The sequence below is a fragment of the Carettochelys insculpta genome, chromosome 6, assembly GCF_033958435.1.
Source record: "Carettochelys insculpta isolate YL-2023 chromosome 6, ASM3395843v1, whole genome shotgun sequence".
Taxonomy (NCBI): Eukaryota; Metazoa; Chordata; order Testudines; family Carettochelyidae; genus Carettochelys; species Carettochelys insculpta.
In genome coordinates, this window is record NC_134142.1 from 80541230 (window position 1) to 80559736 (window position 18507).

General features: G+C 40.4%; 1 protein-coding gene across 3 annotated transcripts in view; it reads left to right on the forward strand.

The window, feature by feature from the left end:
- The window catches only part of ANO1 (anoctamin 1), a 108667-nt gene extending 93658 nt beyond the window's left edge, over positions 1 to 15009 (forward strand). For all 3 annotated transcript variants that reach the window (XM_074997449.1, XM_074997450.1, XM_074997448.1), the window contains 4 exons: positions 2259 to 2311; positions 6070 to 6254; positions 9787 to 9892; positions 11618 to 15009. In XM_074997449.1, the coding sequence (XP_074853550.1) occupies positions 2259 to 2311; positions 6070 to 6254; positions 9787 to 9892; positions 11618 to 11872 (599 nt within the window). In that variant the 3' untranslated portion in view covers positions 11873 to 15009. The remainder of the gene's footprint in view (positions 1 to 2258; positions 2312 to 6069; positions 6255 to 9786; positions 9893 to 11617) is intronic.
- Positions 15010 to 18507: the final 3498 nt, after the last annotated feature.

Consider the following 18507-nt stretch of genomic DNA (forward strand, 5'->3'; position numbering starts at 1 on the left):
CCTCACCATCACATCTTTTATATGTAGTTTGTGGGAGTTCATTGGCTTCTTCAATAGCTGTTGTGTTTGGAAAGGTTGGTTTGTTGTAATTCAGTCCTATTGCAGTATTTTAGCAGAATCTCAGATGAACTGAATTTCTGCCAAGGTTCCGCAAAGCCAAAGTATCACCTTGTCTTGAAGAAAGCCACACTGGGCTTGAGACAGGAATTAATAGACAGGAAGGAGTAGCATGTTCTAGAAACCCTATGCAAGCACTGTCAGGACCAGGAATCTGCTCCTGCTCCCACTGAAGTAGTTGATAATAGGTTTCCTGTTAGCATAGCATCAGATTCTTAGCCCCAGGTCTGCAAACAGTGGAGAGGCAGGGAAAGGGGAAAGTTGCCCCAAGGCCCAGCACTTCAAAGGGGCCTTGGGCTCTGGCCTCTGCCGCAGTAGCAGTGAGGGCAGCCAGAGCCCTACTCCCTTTAAATCACTGCTGGAGCACTAAGGGTGAGCAGTGATGAGGTGTGCTCCAGGCAGCACTAAGGACTGGCTCCCCTCAGCCCTGCCCCTTCTGGGAATGCAAAGCCAGGCCCCTCTCCACCTTGCCCAAGGACCTACAGAGGCTATCAGCTCCCCTGCTTAGCCCTGCTCAGGCTGGCTGACACTGTTCCCGAAGGCCAAAGCAATCTTTTAGCTAGTTTACTCGCAAGTAATTCCTCAGGCTCATGCAAAGCTGGGCATACCCAACAGCAGCCCTCAGTCTCCAGCCAACTCAAAAGTCATAGGTTCCTAAAGCTACCTTTGCACTTCCCACAACGAACTCTTCACCAAGCACAACTTGTACATAGCCCAAGACTGGCTTTTCAAAAAGCACTGAGGAAAGGCCCTGAAGCTGATTCTGTTAGAAATCTGTTGGGAAAAGACATGCATAGTCTTCTCCCCTGTTTTTTCTGATGTGCAGATTAAGACACTGCTGCCAAATAGAGAGATAGTATTAATGGCAGATTGAAATTGACCATATGCTTATTCACAGATGCTAGAACAAGCAGTCCTCCGGAGAGTGCGCCCCCACTACCAGAACCGAAGTGGTTTTTTGTCACGTAAAGGATTCAGTACATCTCAGCACCCCATTATACAATCCAGCACCTCTGTGCTTACCAATTGCTGAGGATTTATCTGAATTACATAAGATTTTTCAAATTACAAAGTACCAGTTCCTGGAAATGTTATGTATAATAAATACTCACCAAAGCAGTAGATGTTAGATACAGATACAGATTGTCTAAGGGGTATAGAAGCTCAAATCTCAGCTGGGGTGCCGTTTTGCCATGAACTGTAGCCTTATGCATCCAGATACCAAAGCCACTGACTGGTACAAGTCAGACCTGGGACATTGAGCACCCAAATCCCAGACCCCCAGTAATTAAGCTAACGGGTTAATGTGGCTATTGTGGTAGGATGATGTACAAAGATCACCCAGTCCCACTACCCTTTCTCTCCTTACATTCTGTCTTCTTTGGGTGTAATATACAGAGTGTGTGAACATGATCACATGCCCTACCAGTGACTGCCCCCCAGGATTGCAGCAACCACCCAAATATTATCCTACCATCATAGCCACAGAGGTAAATATTAAATTAATATTCAGTCAGTATATTGTTGAATGCACAGAAACTGCTTTCAGGGTTTTCCAGATATAGTGAAGTGGGCAACTGGAAGAAACTTTACCAGAGTGACTTTATTGGAACATGCTGCTGGGGAGAAATAGGACATCCATGTGAAAAGCTCTGATTTATGACAGGTCCCTTAAGATTGGTACTTTCAACAGAAACAATATATTCTGCAAAGGGATCATCTGGAAATTTTGGTTTTCCATATGTCATTTTTTATTCCTTCTTAAGAAAATTATTTGGGTTCATTTGATTGAACTTAATGATTTTTCCTTATACACCTGTTATTTTCTTCCATTTTGCAGTAACCTGGCCCATCTTCCTCCCCTCAACCTCTACTCCCCAAGTATGGCTGGTACATATGCTTTTAAAAATGATGGAAGTGTTAATATATGGATGCATGGAGCCATATTTTAGTCTCCTATTTGTTCCTGGTGTATGAAATACTCTTTGTTACAAACTGAAGACATGTTTTAAAATGTAAAAACCTAACTAAAGATGTATTGATTTGCAATCCTGAGGCATGGCAGATACATGATATTTTCATTTAATGGTGATAAGTTTAACAACATGAAAACATTTAACCACCATGTTTGTCTTTCCTAGGAATCTGGTATAACATTCTCAGGGCTATAGGAAAACTTGCTGTAATAATAAACGTAAGTAATTCTGCATAAGTAAAATTCGAATGCAACAGGCCTGATTCTCCACTCGTTGCACTAGCTTTCTTCTACTAATCTCCACTGAAGTCAGTGGAGTCACATGGGTTAAAGTAAACTAATGGACGAGAATCAGGTCCAGGGTTTACTTTTATGTTGTCAGTCAGTGTGCATCATATATTGATTATACATAATAAAATCTTGCAAAATTAAAAGATTCAGCACTAAAGGCCAACTGGCTCTAAAAGACATAGTAAAAATAAGCAGTGATAACCTTGGCATCTTTTTTCCAGACTATTTTTCTTGCATCTGCTGACGTTAAGCTAGCCTGGTTTCCTAGTAGTCTAGATAGTTTGTAAGTATCTTTCCCTGACAACATTTTTAAAAATGTTAACTTAAAAAAAAATTGTCACTCTTCCACATTTTTTACACTTATTGGAACAGATCTTCAGCTTGCGTAAGTCACTTTAGCTCAATGGCAGGCAGTTGATACCGTTCAGCGACCTGGCTCTTAATGATGTGTCCTTCTGAAGCTGTCTTATGATCCATGTCTTTAGGATTCTGTTGTACAACTATGAAAATTAATTCATTCTCTTCAATGAATGCTGATTAGGCCCTCAGGAAAACATGGGAGACTGTTTCAATGTGTCATACAATCGGAGAGCTTTGAATCATTTTGGGCCTTCTAAAAAATATTTATACTGAGATTAGAAGAGTAGAATATCTCTGACTTTTGTTTACATTTAAACATTTTTCTCTTGTTTGTGGGTGTGTGTATATGTTCCATGTGCTATACAAACAAACACTATTTCATCTCACAGTCCTTTCACACAACGCTAATATTAGACCTGTGTCAAAGTTACTAACAAGGTGAAATGAGGCTGTAGGCACAACAAAAGAGGAGACAGCTGGAGATGTAGCTCATCCTGAATACTATGCATCTGCAGAGTCTCTGGTTTCTCCCTACCCTTACAAAAATTCTGAAGAAGTAAACATGTTTTATTTCAACATTTCCCATGAAACGTTTCGATTCAAAATGAGTTTTTATTCTGAAATTTTATCTTGGGTTTTATTTTATAAAAATTAAAAAAGAAAGAAGATTCAAGATCCAAACAAAGGCTTTTGTTTTAAAGAGAACAAAACATTTTGTGTGACCCAAAATGAATTTTAAAACTTCTATTCAGTGAAAGTTTTGAAAAAGATTTCATTTTCAGGTCAATCCAAAATGATTTTCTTGAATTTTGAAATCAACAGAGAACTAAACAAATCTATTATTTGCATAGCTCGGCTTTTAAGCTCCTTCTCTAGCTACTGGACAGTTGTCACTGTGGTGTCTTCTCCTAACCAGAAGGAGAAGAAAAGAGTCCAGTCAGAGGCCTATGCCACTGTTGAAGTGCTTTTCAAGATAGAAAAGAGGATATAGCCCATCACCTGTCCTCCAAGCAGGTTAGCTACATTATGCACCTCAGTAACCTGGGAAGTGATTTCTCCACTGCAAACGGATCCAAAGCCCATTTAAATCAATAGAAAGATTTCCAGTGTCTTCAGAGCTCTACATAGGTACTGTAACTAAGGGTGCAGGGGGTGTTGCAGTACCCTGTGCCTCAAAGAGGTTTCCATTATAGCTAGGATTTAAAGTTTGGTTCAATGACTCTCAGCATCCCCACTCTACAAATTGATTAGCAACCCACCCCCAGAATCCTTATTTTCAAGCAGAGAAGTCTCTCAGAGGCAGCATCCAAAATTCCTGGCAGAGTTAGTCTTACATTTTGGTGTGCTGCTTTTTAATTTCCTCTTTTTCTTCTTTTCTGCTCCTCCTTTTCTGCTTTAGAAAAATCTTCCTATTCTTCCACATTTCTCCCTACAATGTCTCTTCAGTCACTTACCACTGCTTATCTCCTTGCTCTAATCTATCCATGCTCTGATTTTTTTTATCAAAGTGTGAGTAAAACTTTTTGTACTGCACATACATGAGCTGAATGTGAATTAGTCTTTCTCAATAAAGAGAAATGAGAATGGCCAAAGCTATTGAGAACACAACTAAATTAACTGTCTTTGCATTTTGTGTATCACGCTTATTTATAAAACTTGTTTAAATAACTGAGGAGAATGAGAAATTTTAGTGACTGTAAAAAAAAAAAGCCATCTGCCTCAAAATGCTTGCCCTTCTATCTTTCTATCATTAAAAATCTTATTAAAATTAATAGATTTTTGCAAAGCAAGGAGCATTTAGAGCTGATTCACCATAAGTTATTTGCAGCACATAAAAGTACATCCATAGCCATCAATAAAGACTCATACAGTCCATCAGGGAACAGGCATAACTGGAGCAGAGGGAAGCAGCCTGATGTTTTGCTATTTAGCAGTGTTGCAAACAGTATTCTGTACAGCCATAAAGGCAATAGACAACAGAAACACACAGTAAAATTTTAAACACTTTTAAGGTTCAAATGTTACTTAAGAAAAATACCTATTATTGACTAGAACAGGGGAGTCCAAACTTTTTTCTTCAGGAGCCACAAGGCAATCTTTTATATGTTCCGGGGGCTGAACACAAAATAGCCCCATACCCTCCCCCATGTTTAAACCCCTCAAAGTCCCAAACCACCATCCCCCTCGCCCCCCAGGCTTAGGCCCTCACAGCCCCAAATCCAGGATTAACTTACCTTACACAGGAGCTCTGGGAGCTGTTGCCCCCTGCTGCACTTTCGCCAGGCTGCCCTCTCCTCACTGCAGCTGCATGGCTTCCCCAGCCCTCCTACTCACTCTCTTACCTGCAGTGCATGCAGCTCTGCACTGCTGTGCTGAAATAATGGGACTCAATTTAATTGGTTTAACTACCTCATCCCTCCTGCCAGCCATTAAACCAATTAAATTTAGTTTTGCTCTTTCAGCGCAGCAGGGCAGGGAGAGGGAGGAGGAGTGAGTGGTGGCAGCATTAGGAGCAACAAAGGGCTCCTTGAAGAGCCACATGAGGCTTGGAGCCACCCAGATGGTTTTCAAATGGAGCTGCTGCTGGCTCTGCAGTCCCGATTCTGGCCTGCAGACCACATGTTGGACACCCCTGGACTGGAATAAAATAACTTACATAAGAACAAGAAGAGACCAAAAAAAAAAAACCCTCTAAGAAACTCCAGCGTCTGGGTCTGACCATGGCTGATCAAGATTACAGCAGTCTTCAGCTACAAGCAGAATTTGTTCCCTTTTTGGTCTGATCAGTTAATACGTGCTATGCAGGAACAGCTGAAACAAATTTGGAGCACTCATCTTCAAGGCCCAAAGGGCAGTGTACAATCTTTTTCCTGGCTCTCCTAACCACAGAATGGCTTCTGATAGGGGTTGGGAGGGAACTGAAGTGGGAACTGAAAAGTAACATGTCCAGGACTAGCACAGGTGTTTGTGGAATTAGAGGATTAGCAGATCGAGGTTTTGTGCTACATAAGAGTGATGGGGACTGAGTCATGAAAATGGGGGCAATGTCTAGGTTCCCCAAGGAGCTCCAATTATTTACACAGAGATCTCAGCTACCACAAAGCTACTCCCAATCAACAATGTGCATCTCTGGAGCTTGAGCAGTAAACATCATACTGGTACACAGACAGGGCACAGGGGCCACAGTCTTAGACTTATTGTCTGAATCAGCCCACTGCATAACATTTCTTCAACTCATAAGCATTATGTGGGGAAGATACACTTGCGTATGTTATCCGCAAAGCATTACCTGAATATTGCATTCATTCTTTACTCTTATGGCTTAGGCATTTGTGATCTCATTCACATCTGACTTCATTCCACGCCTCGTGTACCTGTATATGTACAGTGAGAATGGCACCATGCATGGCTTCGTGAACCATACGCTATCCTCTTTTAATGTCAGCGATTTTCAAGAAGGAACAGCTCCAATTGACCCAATGGAACATGGCTACAAGGTTCAGATATGCAGGTACTCTCTTGAATGATAGCCATTTTAAATTATTTTCCCTGCCGAACACAGGTGTACAAGCTTCTTTATGTGTGTGGTGAGACTCAGTGACGTAGTCACAGACCACCTGATTTAGGCCTGACTGTATTTTGTCAGCAGCTAAGTCCTCTTTATCCTATATAGTGAGCAGTTACCATTGAAATCTTCGCAGGTGGGTTAAGTTCCTGCAGCACTTGCAGCATAGGATAGCTTAGTTTGGGAAAATGAGGTTACCATGTAAAGATTAAATACTTGCCAGGGCATTTGCAAAGGTTTTATTACTAAGTAGGTACTTACCAACTATGTGTGTTAGAGGAATAGGAAGAACCCAGATTGCATGGAACTCCTCTTGCAATTTCAGGATCTAGCATGATTGGTGAGTTTGGGAATTTATCTCCTCCAATTTTACAGTCACAAACACCATCATCCTCCCAGCTCAGGACCAGGCACCACCACTCTTTAATCACCCAAAGCTGCTGGCTGATCAGTGCAAGACATTTCTCTCCTTTGCTTGACCTAAAAGCTTCTCTGTCAGTTCCCATCACTACAAAACTATCTGGAGATACTGATAATCAAATTAGGGTCTTCTGCAATATGCTATTTCCAGGAGAGTGCCAGTTTACTGAGATGATATTATGTTTCCACAATTATATTCTTAGTGTTGTGCTGTGCTGAGATGTTTTGCTGCAGTTACTTCAAAGCATACCAATGCTCTGGTGAAATAAGATGACCTTTTGCCAATATGTCACAATATTGCATCATGATGAGGCGTGACAGGAATCTATTTAAATCGTAGCTGTAAAACATTGATTTCCACAGATGTAGTGAAATAAAAGGAGAAAAAAATAACTTTTGGTTACAAATGGCTCAAGTGCAGCCTCTCCCCTGCAACTTGTGTCTGCAAAGATTGAATGTCTCTGGCCCTGAAGCAGCACAGAGAGCCATCTTCAGACCTGCTGTTAGAGGAATGAGGGAGTAGGGCCATGACACCGTAGTGGCACAGACTCTTTGTCTGGGTGGGTGGCCAGGAACACTGGATCCCTGCAGCACGTATGCAGGGAAGGCTATGGCTCTGGTGGGACAAGGCAGAGACCTCCAGCCTGAGCTGTAAGGAGGAAAACAAGTCTCTGGCCCTCAGAAGGCCACCCCATTGTTGAATGTCTCTTGCCTAGGGATGGAGATGTTCATCAGCAATGTGGCCTCCTCTATGGCCAGGTGCTCATCTTCATCCTCCTCATTGCAGTCCTGGTTGGGGGTCTTTGCTCTGGCTGTAGCTTTTTCTACACCATGTGTCTGCAGGGATTTGGTCTCATCAGCCCCATCACCATCCAGACAGCCATCTGCAGCTTCACTGTCACAGCTCCTCTCACTCATCGTCTCACCAGGCAGGAATATAGGGGCCATTCCCAGCCAGAACTGTTCAGCTGCAGAGTAGCCTTCTGTGCTGGGAGCCCCCTCCTCTGCCTTGCAGTCCTGGCGGGCAACTCTGCTTTGCTGGGCCAGCAAGACAGCCTCCCCTGCACCATGTTGCTTTGTGTCTTGAGCCCTTCAGCCTTAGTAACCCATCTGTCAGTACTGGGAACTTCCTGTTGAGTCATTGTCAGCACTTTTCTTAACTCCAACCACTATGCTGTCACCAGGGGGCTGACAGAACCACCAGGCCCCTGGGCAAGTGGGAGAGGGCCAGCTCTACATTCCCAGAGTGGGGGAGCCTAGGCAGAAAGGGTAGGACAGGGGTCATTCAGTGCCCCCCAGAGCACACCACCCCCTGCACACACACACGTCCCACTAGTCAGCCTTTAGTGCCACCAGGGCACAGTAGCAGCAGCTGGGAGACCTGGGCCCTTTTGCATCATGAGGCTTTGCCCCCACCTAACCAGCAGGCCTGCTTGTCTCACTTAGTTACCCATAATTTTTAAAATAGAAATGGTTGGTGTTGTTAATAATAATCATAATAATTAAAATTGCAACAAATAAACATTGAATTTTGCTGACCCTAATCATGATGTACTGATGCAATGACACCAATTTAAGATCTGTCTGTCATGACCATTTATGTAGTAGCTCAAGCTGCCAGGAATGGCAACTTTGTGACACTGTGGTCCCGATTTTGCCATCTCTCCTGGTGTGGAATTCCGACTGACTTCAGGACTGACAGAATTAAGTCTTTGGCCTCAGGCTCATCTGAAATTCTAAATATACACAGAACTAGCGTGATCAAAACAAATTTTACATGTTATTTATATTTTGAAGAAAAATTCTTGCTGAATAGTTCAGCTTGTCAAGAAATCTGGGTCAGCATTGAAATGCATTCTTTGCCTAGGCTAACTAAGATATACATCAGCTTTAAAATGTTCTCAAACCCTTCAGTTGGGGATCAAGGCCAAGAATAGCAATGAAAACAATTCACGCAGCAGAGATAAGGACTCAAATTGTAGACATTACTGAAAAAGTGGAGGATTTTGGTATGTTTCTATTGGAAAATTACAGAAATTGACAAGAAAACAAAGGCAGATCACTCAGACTCTTTCTTAAGTGAAGATGTTTAAAACCGTTGAAGAAATGAAGTTACACTGTAAAGATGCCTATTAAAATTAAGTATCACCTTTACTGTGATACGAGAATGAAAACCATCTAGAATCAGCAAAATTATCTACTCCTCTCTACCTTTCCTTTCTTCTGGATCCATGAGGTGGTTTTTCGCTTGAGGGAGGAAATACCAGTTGGACGGAGATGCTGTCAATATAAAATTATGACTGGAAGGAAAGGTTAGGTTTCATGGCCCAATACACAGCACTGTTTTCTTTTTTTCCTTTTTCCTACCTGTCCCTTTTTAATTTCCATTCCATCTTTCCTCTCATACTCCCTTTCTTCTGGTAAATTCACATTTCAGAATATGGAGATATAAGTCCTGCATAAACATATAATAGAATGCTCCTAATTTAAATTCTTCCATGTTTCATGACGTTACTTTTTAAAAATGAAAGAAGGTTGCTGTTGATGTATCACAGATTCATAGAACAGCTAAACCAGTACTTGGGTGAAATTCTCCTTTCATGTGCACTCAGAAAGAGCTTGACTCCAATCTTCTATTCTCCCAATCTATGTAAATCTAAATACTGGAGTTATGATCCACCAGATCAATCTGAGATCAGTGTTTTGCTCTCAGAGCTGAACCTGAAAGATAAAATATCTCCGAAACTTGGAAGAAGTTGAGATTGTGATCTGTATTTTGAAGTTCAGCCACTCTTTGCTTTGAGTTTATATGGTTTCTTCTAATCAAAAAGCCCCTAAACATTTTAAGAGTCACCTTCTTTTAATCCACATAAAATGTCAAGGCTGCGACAAGCTTGTAAGTCTGTCCTGTTTAGCTGGATTTTTACATATCCTTTCCATGACAGGGATTTGTATCAAGAGGGTCTGAATTAAGTGTGTAATGCATAATCCACGCTAAATTCTGGTTTATCTATCATTTTAAAACAACATCTTTGATTCACTATGTCTTGTTTTACAGATACAAAGATTACCGAGAACCCCCATGGTCTGAAAACAAATATGAAATTTCAAAGGAGTTCTGGGCTGTCCTAGCAGCAAGATTAGCATTTGTGATAGTTTTTCAGGTACTGTTTGATCTACATCCTTTCAGACTCATAACAAGGAAAGAGACATCACAGACACATACATGAAGTTACTCCTTTACTAATTGTGACCAAAGTCCCCTGGATATCATTTACCAGTCATATTCCCTCCAGGAAGCCACTGATCTCCCCAGTCTGCTTAAGCTTGGTGCAAAACCACATAACAGCCACAGGCTGTACCCCTGCAAGGATACACGGCGCTCTGCCCCGCATGAAGTGTATGCAGATCAGTGACTTTAATGGAGGTGAGGCATAGGACCTGTGCAACACTTAGGCATGATTTAAATCGTACAAACCAGGACAAGAAGGATTTACGTGTGGACCTGGAGTAACCAATGCGCAGTCAGTACAGGGCCCCCAACGTAGGGATACCTGCTCACCAGATTTGGATGGATGTCATTATAACTGGCCAAAACTGAGTGGTCCCCTGACCCCAAGTGCCATGTAGAAATGGTACTTATTCACATGTGGTCTGGCTTCCCGCCCTGCCTTGTCCTGAGAGCATGGGGTAGGCAGTGGGAGTGAACAGAGTCACTGGACAGCCAGGAGCGGAAGGAGCCTTCCTAGCCCAAGACAGGAGCAGAGCGTGGAAGCCAGTGCAGAATGTTAAGAAGCAGAGGGGTGAATTGTGGGGGCTGTGGTGGAAACAGGGCATGTGTGGGGCTAAGACAAAGGGGCTGTGGCCGGGGGGGTGTGGTTTTGGTGGCTGTGGTGAATGGGATGTCCATTAGGATTGGAAGGATGCCATAGGGTGGCAGTGATAAGTGGGGACAGATGAAAAGTTTTTGAGGTGTATATTGGAGGTGCATCTGGGGCTATGTGTGATAGGTATGAATGGGCTGGGTGTGCTTCCTGAACAGCCCTTTGTTCATGACATGCAGATCTGGCAGGAACTGCGGCAAAGTTCAAGCACAGTCATGGCATCCCTCAGTTTCAACCTCGCCACCCTTCCTCATGGCCACAGATGAGGTGCGGCAGTCATTGGGCCTAATTTAAATGTATTCCCCAGCTTCCATAGAGCACAAGGACTCAAAATTCTTTAAACCATCCCTTTGTAAATGGTACATACGCTAGCATGCTGGTCCTGAATGGATTTTTATCTACAGTCATTTCTGGAGCTGGCCAAAAGTTGAATTTCCAGTCTTGGCAAATGCCAAGATTTCAAAATTTGATTTCCCCTGAAATTGGAGGGAGAAGTAAAAATCTCTGAATTTTTTTGCCAAATAAAAATATTTTGTACAGTAGAATGCATAAACATCAACATTAAAGTTAAAACTAAACTTTTTGATTTTGTTTAATCTTTTGATAATATTTCATCAAAATGTTTGTCAAACTCATTCTGCTCCTATGAAGTATTCTGTTTTGCCAAATCATCATTTCGTACTAGAAAATTGTTCAGTCATTTTTTCTGCACTGGTAATGTGAAGCATAAACAGACATATGCCAACTACAGTATTTTTCTCTGTCTTCTCATTACTCCATATTTTCTGTGTCAGTCAGGGAGATCTATCCTGCCATTGTCCTCTAGCTCTTTTAATATTACAGGAAGCTGATGGCAAAGCTACATAGCTGACACATGGAACTTTCCACGTGCTTGAAAGGCAGAGAGAGGCTCTTCTCAGCCATCTGAATTACAGTGAAAATCTACATATCTATATCCTTGTTTCATTTGACCTCACTAACATTTTCTTAAAATCTCTTTTTCAGAACTTGGTCATGTTTATGAGTGATTTTGTGGACTGGATTATCCCAGACATTCCCAAGGATATTAGTCAGCAGATTCACAAAGAGAAAGTTCTCATGGTGGAGGTCTTCATGAAAGAAGAACAGGGAAAGCTGCAGATGCTAGAAACCTGGAAGGAAAAGAGCATGAAAACAGGTGAAAACTGCAACAACCATAGCCCCAAGCTCTCAAGGACTGGGAGCATGTCCTCCTGCCATTCATATAACATCGACATATAGAAGAGGAGGGTAGTTTTGTTTTGTCGAGGCATTCCATTGATAAACAAGCTGTCATTTTAAGGGCAAGACTTGATTTATGGACAATCAGGTGAATGTTTAAGTGTGTCCAACCATTTTGCTCCCATCTCTGTGAGAAATTCTCCTCTTACAAATATTGAAGGCCACATTCTACTGCTGATAGATTTTTTTTTCAGTAAAGCAGGGAATTTTTATATTTCAAACATATCAGTACAGATGTCAATGCGTGTTAACAAAACACAAGTGCTTAGAAATCTCCTCTGAGAATATGACTTTAGCTTATGAATTAAGAACTAACCAAAAGCAAATTTCAAATAATAATAATTTAAAATCATTTTGGCAATCCATTCCTGACAGGCTTCAGGCAGCTTTACAAAATATATGCAAAGTCACTTTAACAATGTGCTCTAGCATTTCCCTCCACTGGAGAAGAGAAACAACATAAATCTTCTGATGCATTTTCAATTTCAAAGATTCAGCTCAGCTCCCCCGGCAGATATCATCTGGATTTGACCGTTCAGATTTTAGGCAAACAAAATTCCCATTGCACTCACTAGGCTATGCACACTGAAGTAGGGTAAATCTCATTGGGAAATTCAAACCATAGACAGGGATGTGGAGAATAGCTTCTTTTTTTTAATTCCCCTGCCCGCCCTCCAAGATGGGACTCCATAGGGACCTGCTAGCAGAGTCTGCTGTGCACTATGGGTTGAACTCTCTAATCCTGAACTCTCTCATCTGGCAGTTAGCCTGATGACCACTTATTATGGCTGTGGACAAGTTTCCCACAGTCCCGTAAAGTTTGTTTCCAGACACCAGTCCTGGTTCTCGGTGTTTTATGCTGCTATTTAGTTGTCATTTACCCCTAAATGTTTCCTAAGAGCCCAGTAAGTTGTGTAAGTGCTGGTAATGCTGCTGAACAATATTGACCTCCCACAGTCCAGCAAATTCTCTTGTCCGGCACCGGTCAGGTCCCGAGGGTGCCAGATTAGAGATGTTCAACCTGTAGAGTCTTCCACTAGGACACTTGCTGACGCAGAAAAGCTAAAAGATGCAATCAGAGTGGATCATAACCTTTATCTCGCTCTATGCACCACTTACCTGGCGATGCTCACTGCAACAGGGCACATCATCCTTCGATAGTACACGTGCAAGTCATGCTAAAGAACTTCATCTTAGAAGGAAAAACTCTCAGACTCAAGAATTTGGAAATAGACCGACATGCAATTATTGCAATCAACTGTGCAAATCCAATATTGGATGGATAAGCCACGAGAGAAGCTGCAGATTCAAACACTGCCCATAGATCCTCGCCGCCTCTGCTAACCACCATCTCTCGAGACGAAAAGGAGCCTTAGTGTAGTATGCACCACTGACAGTTGTTCACTTACCCCAAAAGCTTGTCAGGTAAATGATCCCATGTGGGTGCAAGTGCTCCAGTGCTCTAGACCGTCATGGACTTGTCACAGTTGACCACAAATTGTGAAGTAGTAGCAGCAGCAGCTCAGTTTCATAGGATTTCTCAGCAAACAGAGCAGTTTCAAAAATATCATGAATTTATGAGCACCTCTAGCACTACAGTAAATTACTCTGCCCCACCTAATATCTAGATACCATTGTTGCTGAGAGGATATGCTAAAAACAATTTTTCCTGCTGGATCTTTCTCTACAGACCACTCTCTTTTGCAATCAAGAGGAGGGCACAGCCATTTTGCTTGGCTGCAATCTTCCCATCATGACAGGTTTCAGACATTAGTGACATCCACCAGAGAGTATGCCAGGAAGAGTAAGGGTAGATTCTGGATAAATATGATTGAATATCTTTAATTGAAGTTTTGCCTACTCTGGAACTACAGAATCAGATCTTCAGTTACAGGGCTTATCTTTTGTCTTAAAATATGTTTATATATACTCATTTCTTTCAAATAAATCCAAAATCCTTCTCTGTGATATATATCTAGACCCCATCAGTACATTTTTATTTACAGTATATTTTTAGCTTAAGGTTTCTCTAATGACAAAAGGCACTTCCTAATAATATTTCTTTTAATATCTTCTTTTGACCATGGCACTTCCACTCAAAATAGCAAAATAAACAACAAACGAAACCACATAACTAAAGAAAAAACAAAACTTTTTCAGTCAACCACTGTATGGTTTGTTACAAAAACAAATGTCAGAAAAAATATATTTCATGAAAATAAGCAGGGCTGACGCGGGATGGGGAGGTGTCTTTTTTTTTTCTTTTGTTTGCCAAAGTAATTTAAAGCTTTAAAATGGAACTTTAAGAATACCACTTTGTTTTGTAATATTTATTGGTTTTACTGTAAAGTATGTGATGACTATCAGATGTTTTTTCTGAAGTCTGCCCAAAAAAACACCAAAAGAGAAACTATGTGGAAAGAAATGAATTATGATAACCAAATATCATTAAAGCTAATTTAAAATATTGATCAAACCAAAGATTTTTATTAATAAAGGGCTTATATTTTGTTAATGCTTGTTTCTCTAATATTTTGACTTGCAGGAATGTCACTATTTGTTTAAATTATAATTCAATATGTTTTCATAATATAGGGCCAAATTCTGTCTGATTTATTCTCACACAGAGTGAGCACTATGCCTGATAATGCCTGTATGCAAGATCAGGCTCACTGACTGAAACAGAACCACTAGTAACAGTAAGACTAGCAGAGTTTTCTCCATACTCCTTGTAGAAAATATATTCTCCATTTCATTCATTGATAAACTATAAAATCTAGAAAGAAACTAAGTACTATACACCATTTATAAAGATAAATGTTATGGAGCTTCCTTTGAAGGAATTTCACCTGTAAATAATTTATCTAATATTCTTGGGTTAATACTGACATTCCTGTAAATAAGAAAACTATATCCGAAGTACATAATTTGTCATAAAACGTATTATTTGCTGAAATCGTTAAACTGATGGTTATGCTTTCTTTTGTACAGTAAATTGTTTGAAATGAAATTTTGTATATAAATACTGCATTACTACTTAGATATCTATATATAAATCCTTTCGTGGAAACCATTTTTTAAAAAAAGTTAATGCTGTAATTTTTTGTGTTGAACTTTATTCAGAATAAATTTAAATATGCAAGAATTTGGGAAAGATTCCATTTCCCTGTCATCACCCCATCCTGTGCGCATACATATGAATATTGTTGGACTTGGGAGACATGGAAAATGAGTTGAATGAATATATTACATGTTTGCATAAATGTAGTAATACTGTTACATACCGTTTTCTTTACACCCTGCGTTATCTATGTGAGCATTAGTGACGAGAGCTGAGATCTCTCTTGGCCATCGTACGTGACCCATAGACACTGTTGTAAAGAGAGCCAGTGCTAGGCATATGAAGACTAAGCAAATGCTTAGGGCCCTGAGCAGTTCAAGACGAGGGTCCCTGTTATTTATTAGTATGTGTTGAGGGGCAAAATATTCCTGCTTAGTGTCCCCCTGCATGTGGTAGCCCTGGCCCAGGTTGTAAACCCCTTGAGTGAGATGCTGATTGCCCTCCAGTCCCACAGATTTCAGTCAGAGCTGTGGCTGCTTAGCATCTAAATGTCTTCCTTAACATAGTTTAAATTGGACTCCTGGCTATGAAATGTGTTTGACTAGCTGGTGAAAAGGTAATTATATAAAAGGACAAAACTAAAGCAGTAACATTGGCTCATTCTCTCAAATATTTCTTTGCTTAACCCACCTCAGCATGCCAGTGCAGATTACACTCTCATTGCAGTTTCACACCTGTTCAACAGCAACATGGTTGGATTTAGCAGTTTAATGTTCACGTCAGACCACCTTTGGATTGGAGTTTCTAGAAAAGCAAAAAAGAGTTATTTCACACCAGTCCTCCTCTTCAGCCCAAAAATATAAGTTCAACTAACTTTGATGCATCTAGATTTTAACGAGAGAGTAGCACGTAATGTAACAGAATCTTGGCTACTAAAAAGTGTTCCTAGACTGCACACCCACACAGGCTCTAAATAGTTTATTTTTAGAAGCTTAATTTAACATATAAGGCCCTGGTTCAGGAAAGTGTTAAAACACATGCTTAACTTGAAACATTAGTCAGGCCACTGATGTTAATATGCAGTGTTTTTTATTATTGTGCTTGGACTGGTGTGTTATCCAAACAAAAGGCAAGGCACAGAATTTCAGCTATGTAAAATACCTTCATTCAGCCTTGTCTCCACTAAGGGAGGTCTACAGGAGCCTGCACTCCCATCAACTTCCCTTACTCCTAACCAAGGACAGGAGTACCATGGCCAGTGGAGGAGCCCTGTAAATTTGATTTAGTGCGTTCCCCAGTCGGCATGCTAAATCAAACTCCAAAAGATCAACCACAGCAGGGTCAGTCTTCACTGTAGTGAAGATGTACCCTTAACTTTTACATCCTCTTTTAGAGCCTAATCCAAAACTCCCTGAAGTAAAAGGAAGTCTATCTTTTTCTCCCTCTGATTTCAGTGTATATCAAACAACTAAGAAAGGGGAAGTTAACAATAATGAATACAAATTAGAAGCTAGGAATTATAAAAAAAAAAAAAATTGATGAGGGAAACAAAAGGTCACGAGGAGAATCCAATGGCCGTAGGATTATAATAAGGAGCTTTTTAAGTATACTAGGGATAAAAAGAATCCTAACAATAGCTAGTGGATGGAAATGGTAGAATTGTCAATAATGCAAAAAAGGAAGAGGTGTTCGGTAAACGTTTCTGTGTTTGGGAAACTGTTTCTTGTAGTCTTGTCATGGAACGGGGCTGAAATTCTTTCCAACAGGAACTTGGGAGAATGTTAAACAGCTACTAAGATTAAACATTTTGAAAACAGGTAGGGCCAGATAACTTGCCTATGAGATTTTTAAAAGAACTGACCCAAAGATCTCACTGGATAATTGATACCCATTAACTCTTAGAATACTGAGAAATTTACAGTGAATTGGAAGAATGCTAATGTGCTAACATTTTACAAGGAGAAACTGGAAAACACACATAATTATGGCCCTGTCAGCCTGATATTGATCCCAGACAAAATAATGGAACCAGCTGATTCCAGTAAAGGATTAAAGGAGATATAATAAGTAATATCAATTAACATAGGCTTATGCAAATAGATCCATTCAAACTACTAATACATTTTATTAATGAAATTAGAAATCTGAATAATGGTAATAGTTTTGATATAATAGATTTCCATAAGGTATTTGACTTGGTACTACACATTTTGATAAAAAATCTTTAGCAACATAAAATTAACATGGCATACACTAAATGGATTAAACAGTGGGTTACTAATAGGTCTCAAATTGTAACAGTAAACAGGGAATAATTTTCAATTAGGTGTACTCCTATGGAGACCTGGAAGAATTAGTTCTTGTCTCTATATTATTTTAACATTTTTATCAGTGACCTAGAATAAAACATCTGATTAAGTTTGTAATCTGGGTTTAAGCAAGCAATGTGCATTATCAATATGTCCACACAAAATAATACATCTAAAAATGAAACATTTAGATCATACTTACAGGATAGAGAACACTATCCTGGGAAGCAGTGACTCTGAAAAGACTTAGGCTATGCCTACACAAGAAGCCTCTGTCCACAAAATTTGCTGTCTGAAGGGATTTCCCAGCAAAACTTCTGTCAACAGATTGCATCTACACATAAAAGCAGATTGTAAGAGCAATCTGCTGTGCTGACAGAGAGCAGCCAGACTGTATGGCCCTCTCTTGACAAAACAGCTTACCAGAGGCTCTGCAAACAGGGCTGCCCAGTGAACCAGAAGCCCTGTCTGTCAACCAAAGGGGCCCAGAGCATCTGCATAGCTGTTTTGTTGACAGAGCGCTGTCAAGAGAGGTGTTATACCTGAATGGGAAGAGGTATAACGCTGTCTGCAGATTTGCCACATTTTGTCGACAAACAGTCACCAAAACGTATTTGCGTGTAGATGCTCAGGTTTTTCCTGACAAAAGCCCAGTTTTGCTGGGAAAAGCCTCTCATGTAGACGTAGCCTTAGGGATCATGGTGGATAATCAGTGCTGCCAGTGCAATGCTGTTGCCAAAAGAGAAAATATGATCCTTGGATGTTTAAACAGACAACTTCTGAGTAGAAGGAGGGAGGATATTTTACTAATGAATTTGGTAATGGTTTGCCCCTCATTGAAATTCTGTACTCATTGCTAGTATACGTGCTCAAAAAGAATGTTGATAAATTGGCAAGATTTCAGAGAAAAATCACAGGAACAATTAAAGGATTAGAAAAAGTGCCTTATAATGATGAACTCAAGATGCTCAATCTATTTAGCTTAAAAATGAAGGCTAAGGGGGTGATAAAATTTTTAAAATTAAGACAGGATGATTTTCTAAAACCTATGCTCTAGTTCAAATGGCAATTAATTCAGGAAAGATATATGACCTCTTGTAGGTCACAGTAGTTCTTTTGGACTTTCTATCCACGTTGTTATTTTTGAGTCAGGTCCTTATTGCGTTGTTTATTAACCTGCTAGTTCAGCTTGAAATTAAAATCCGTTTCCTCTATGTAATAATGCTTAAAGATGTACTGTATGTTGATTTTATGGCCTAGAGGTT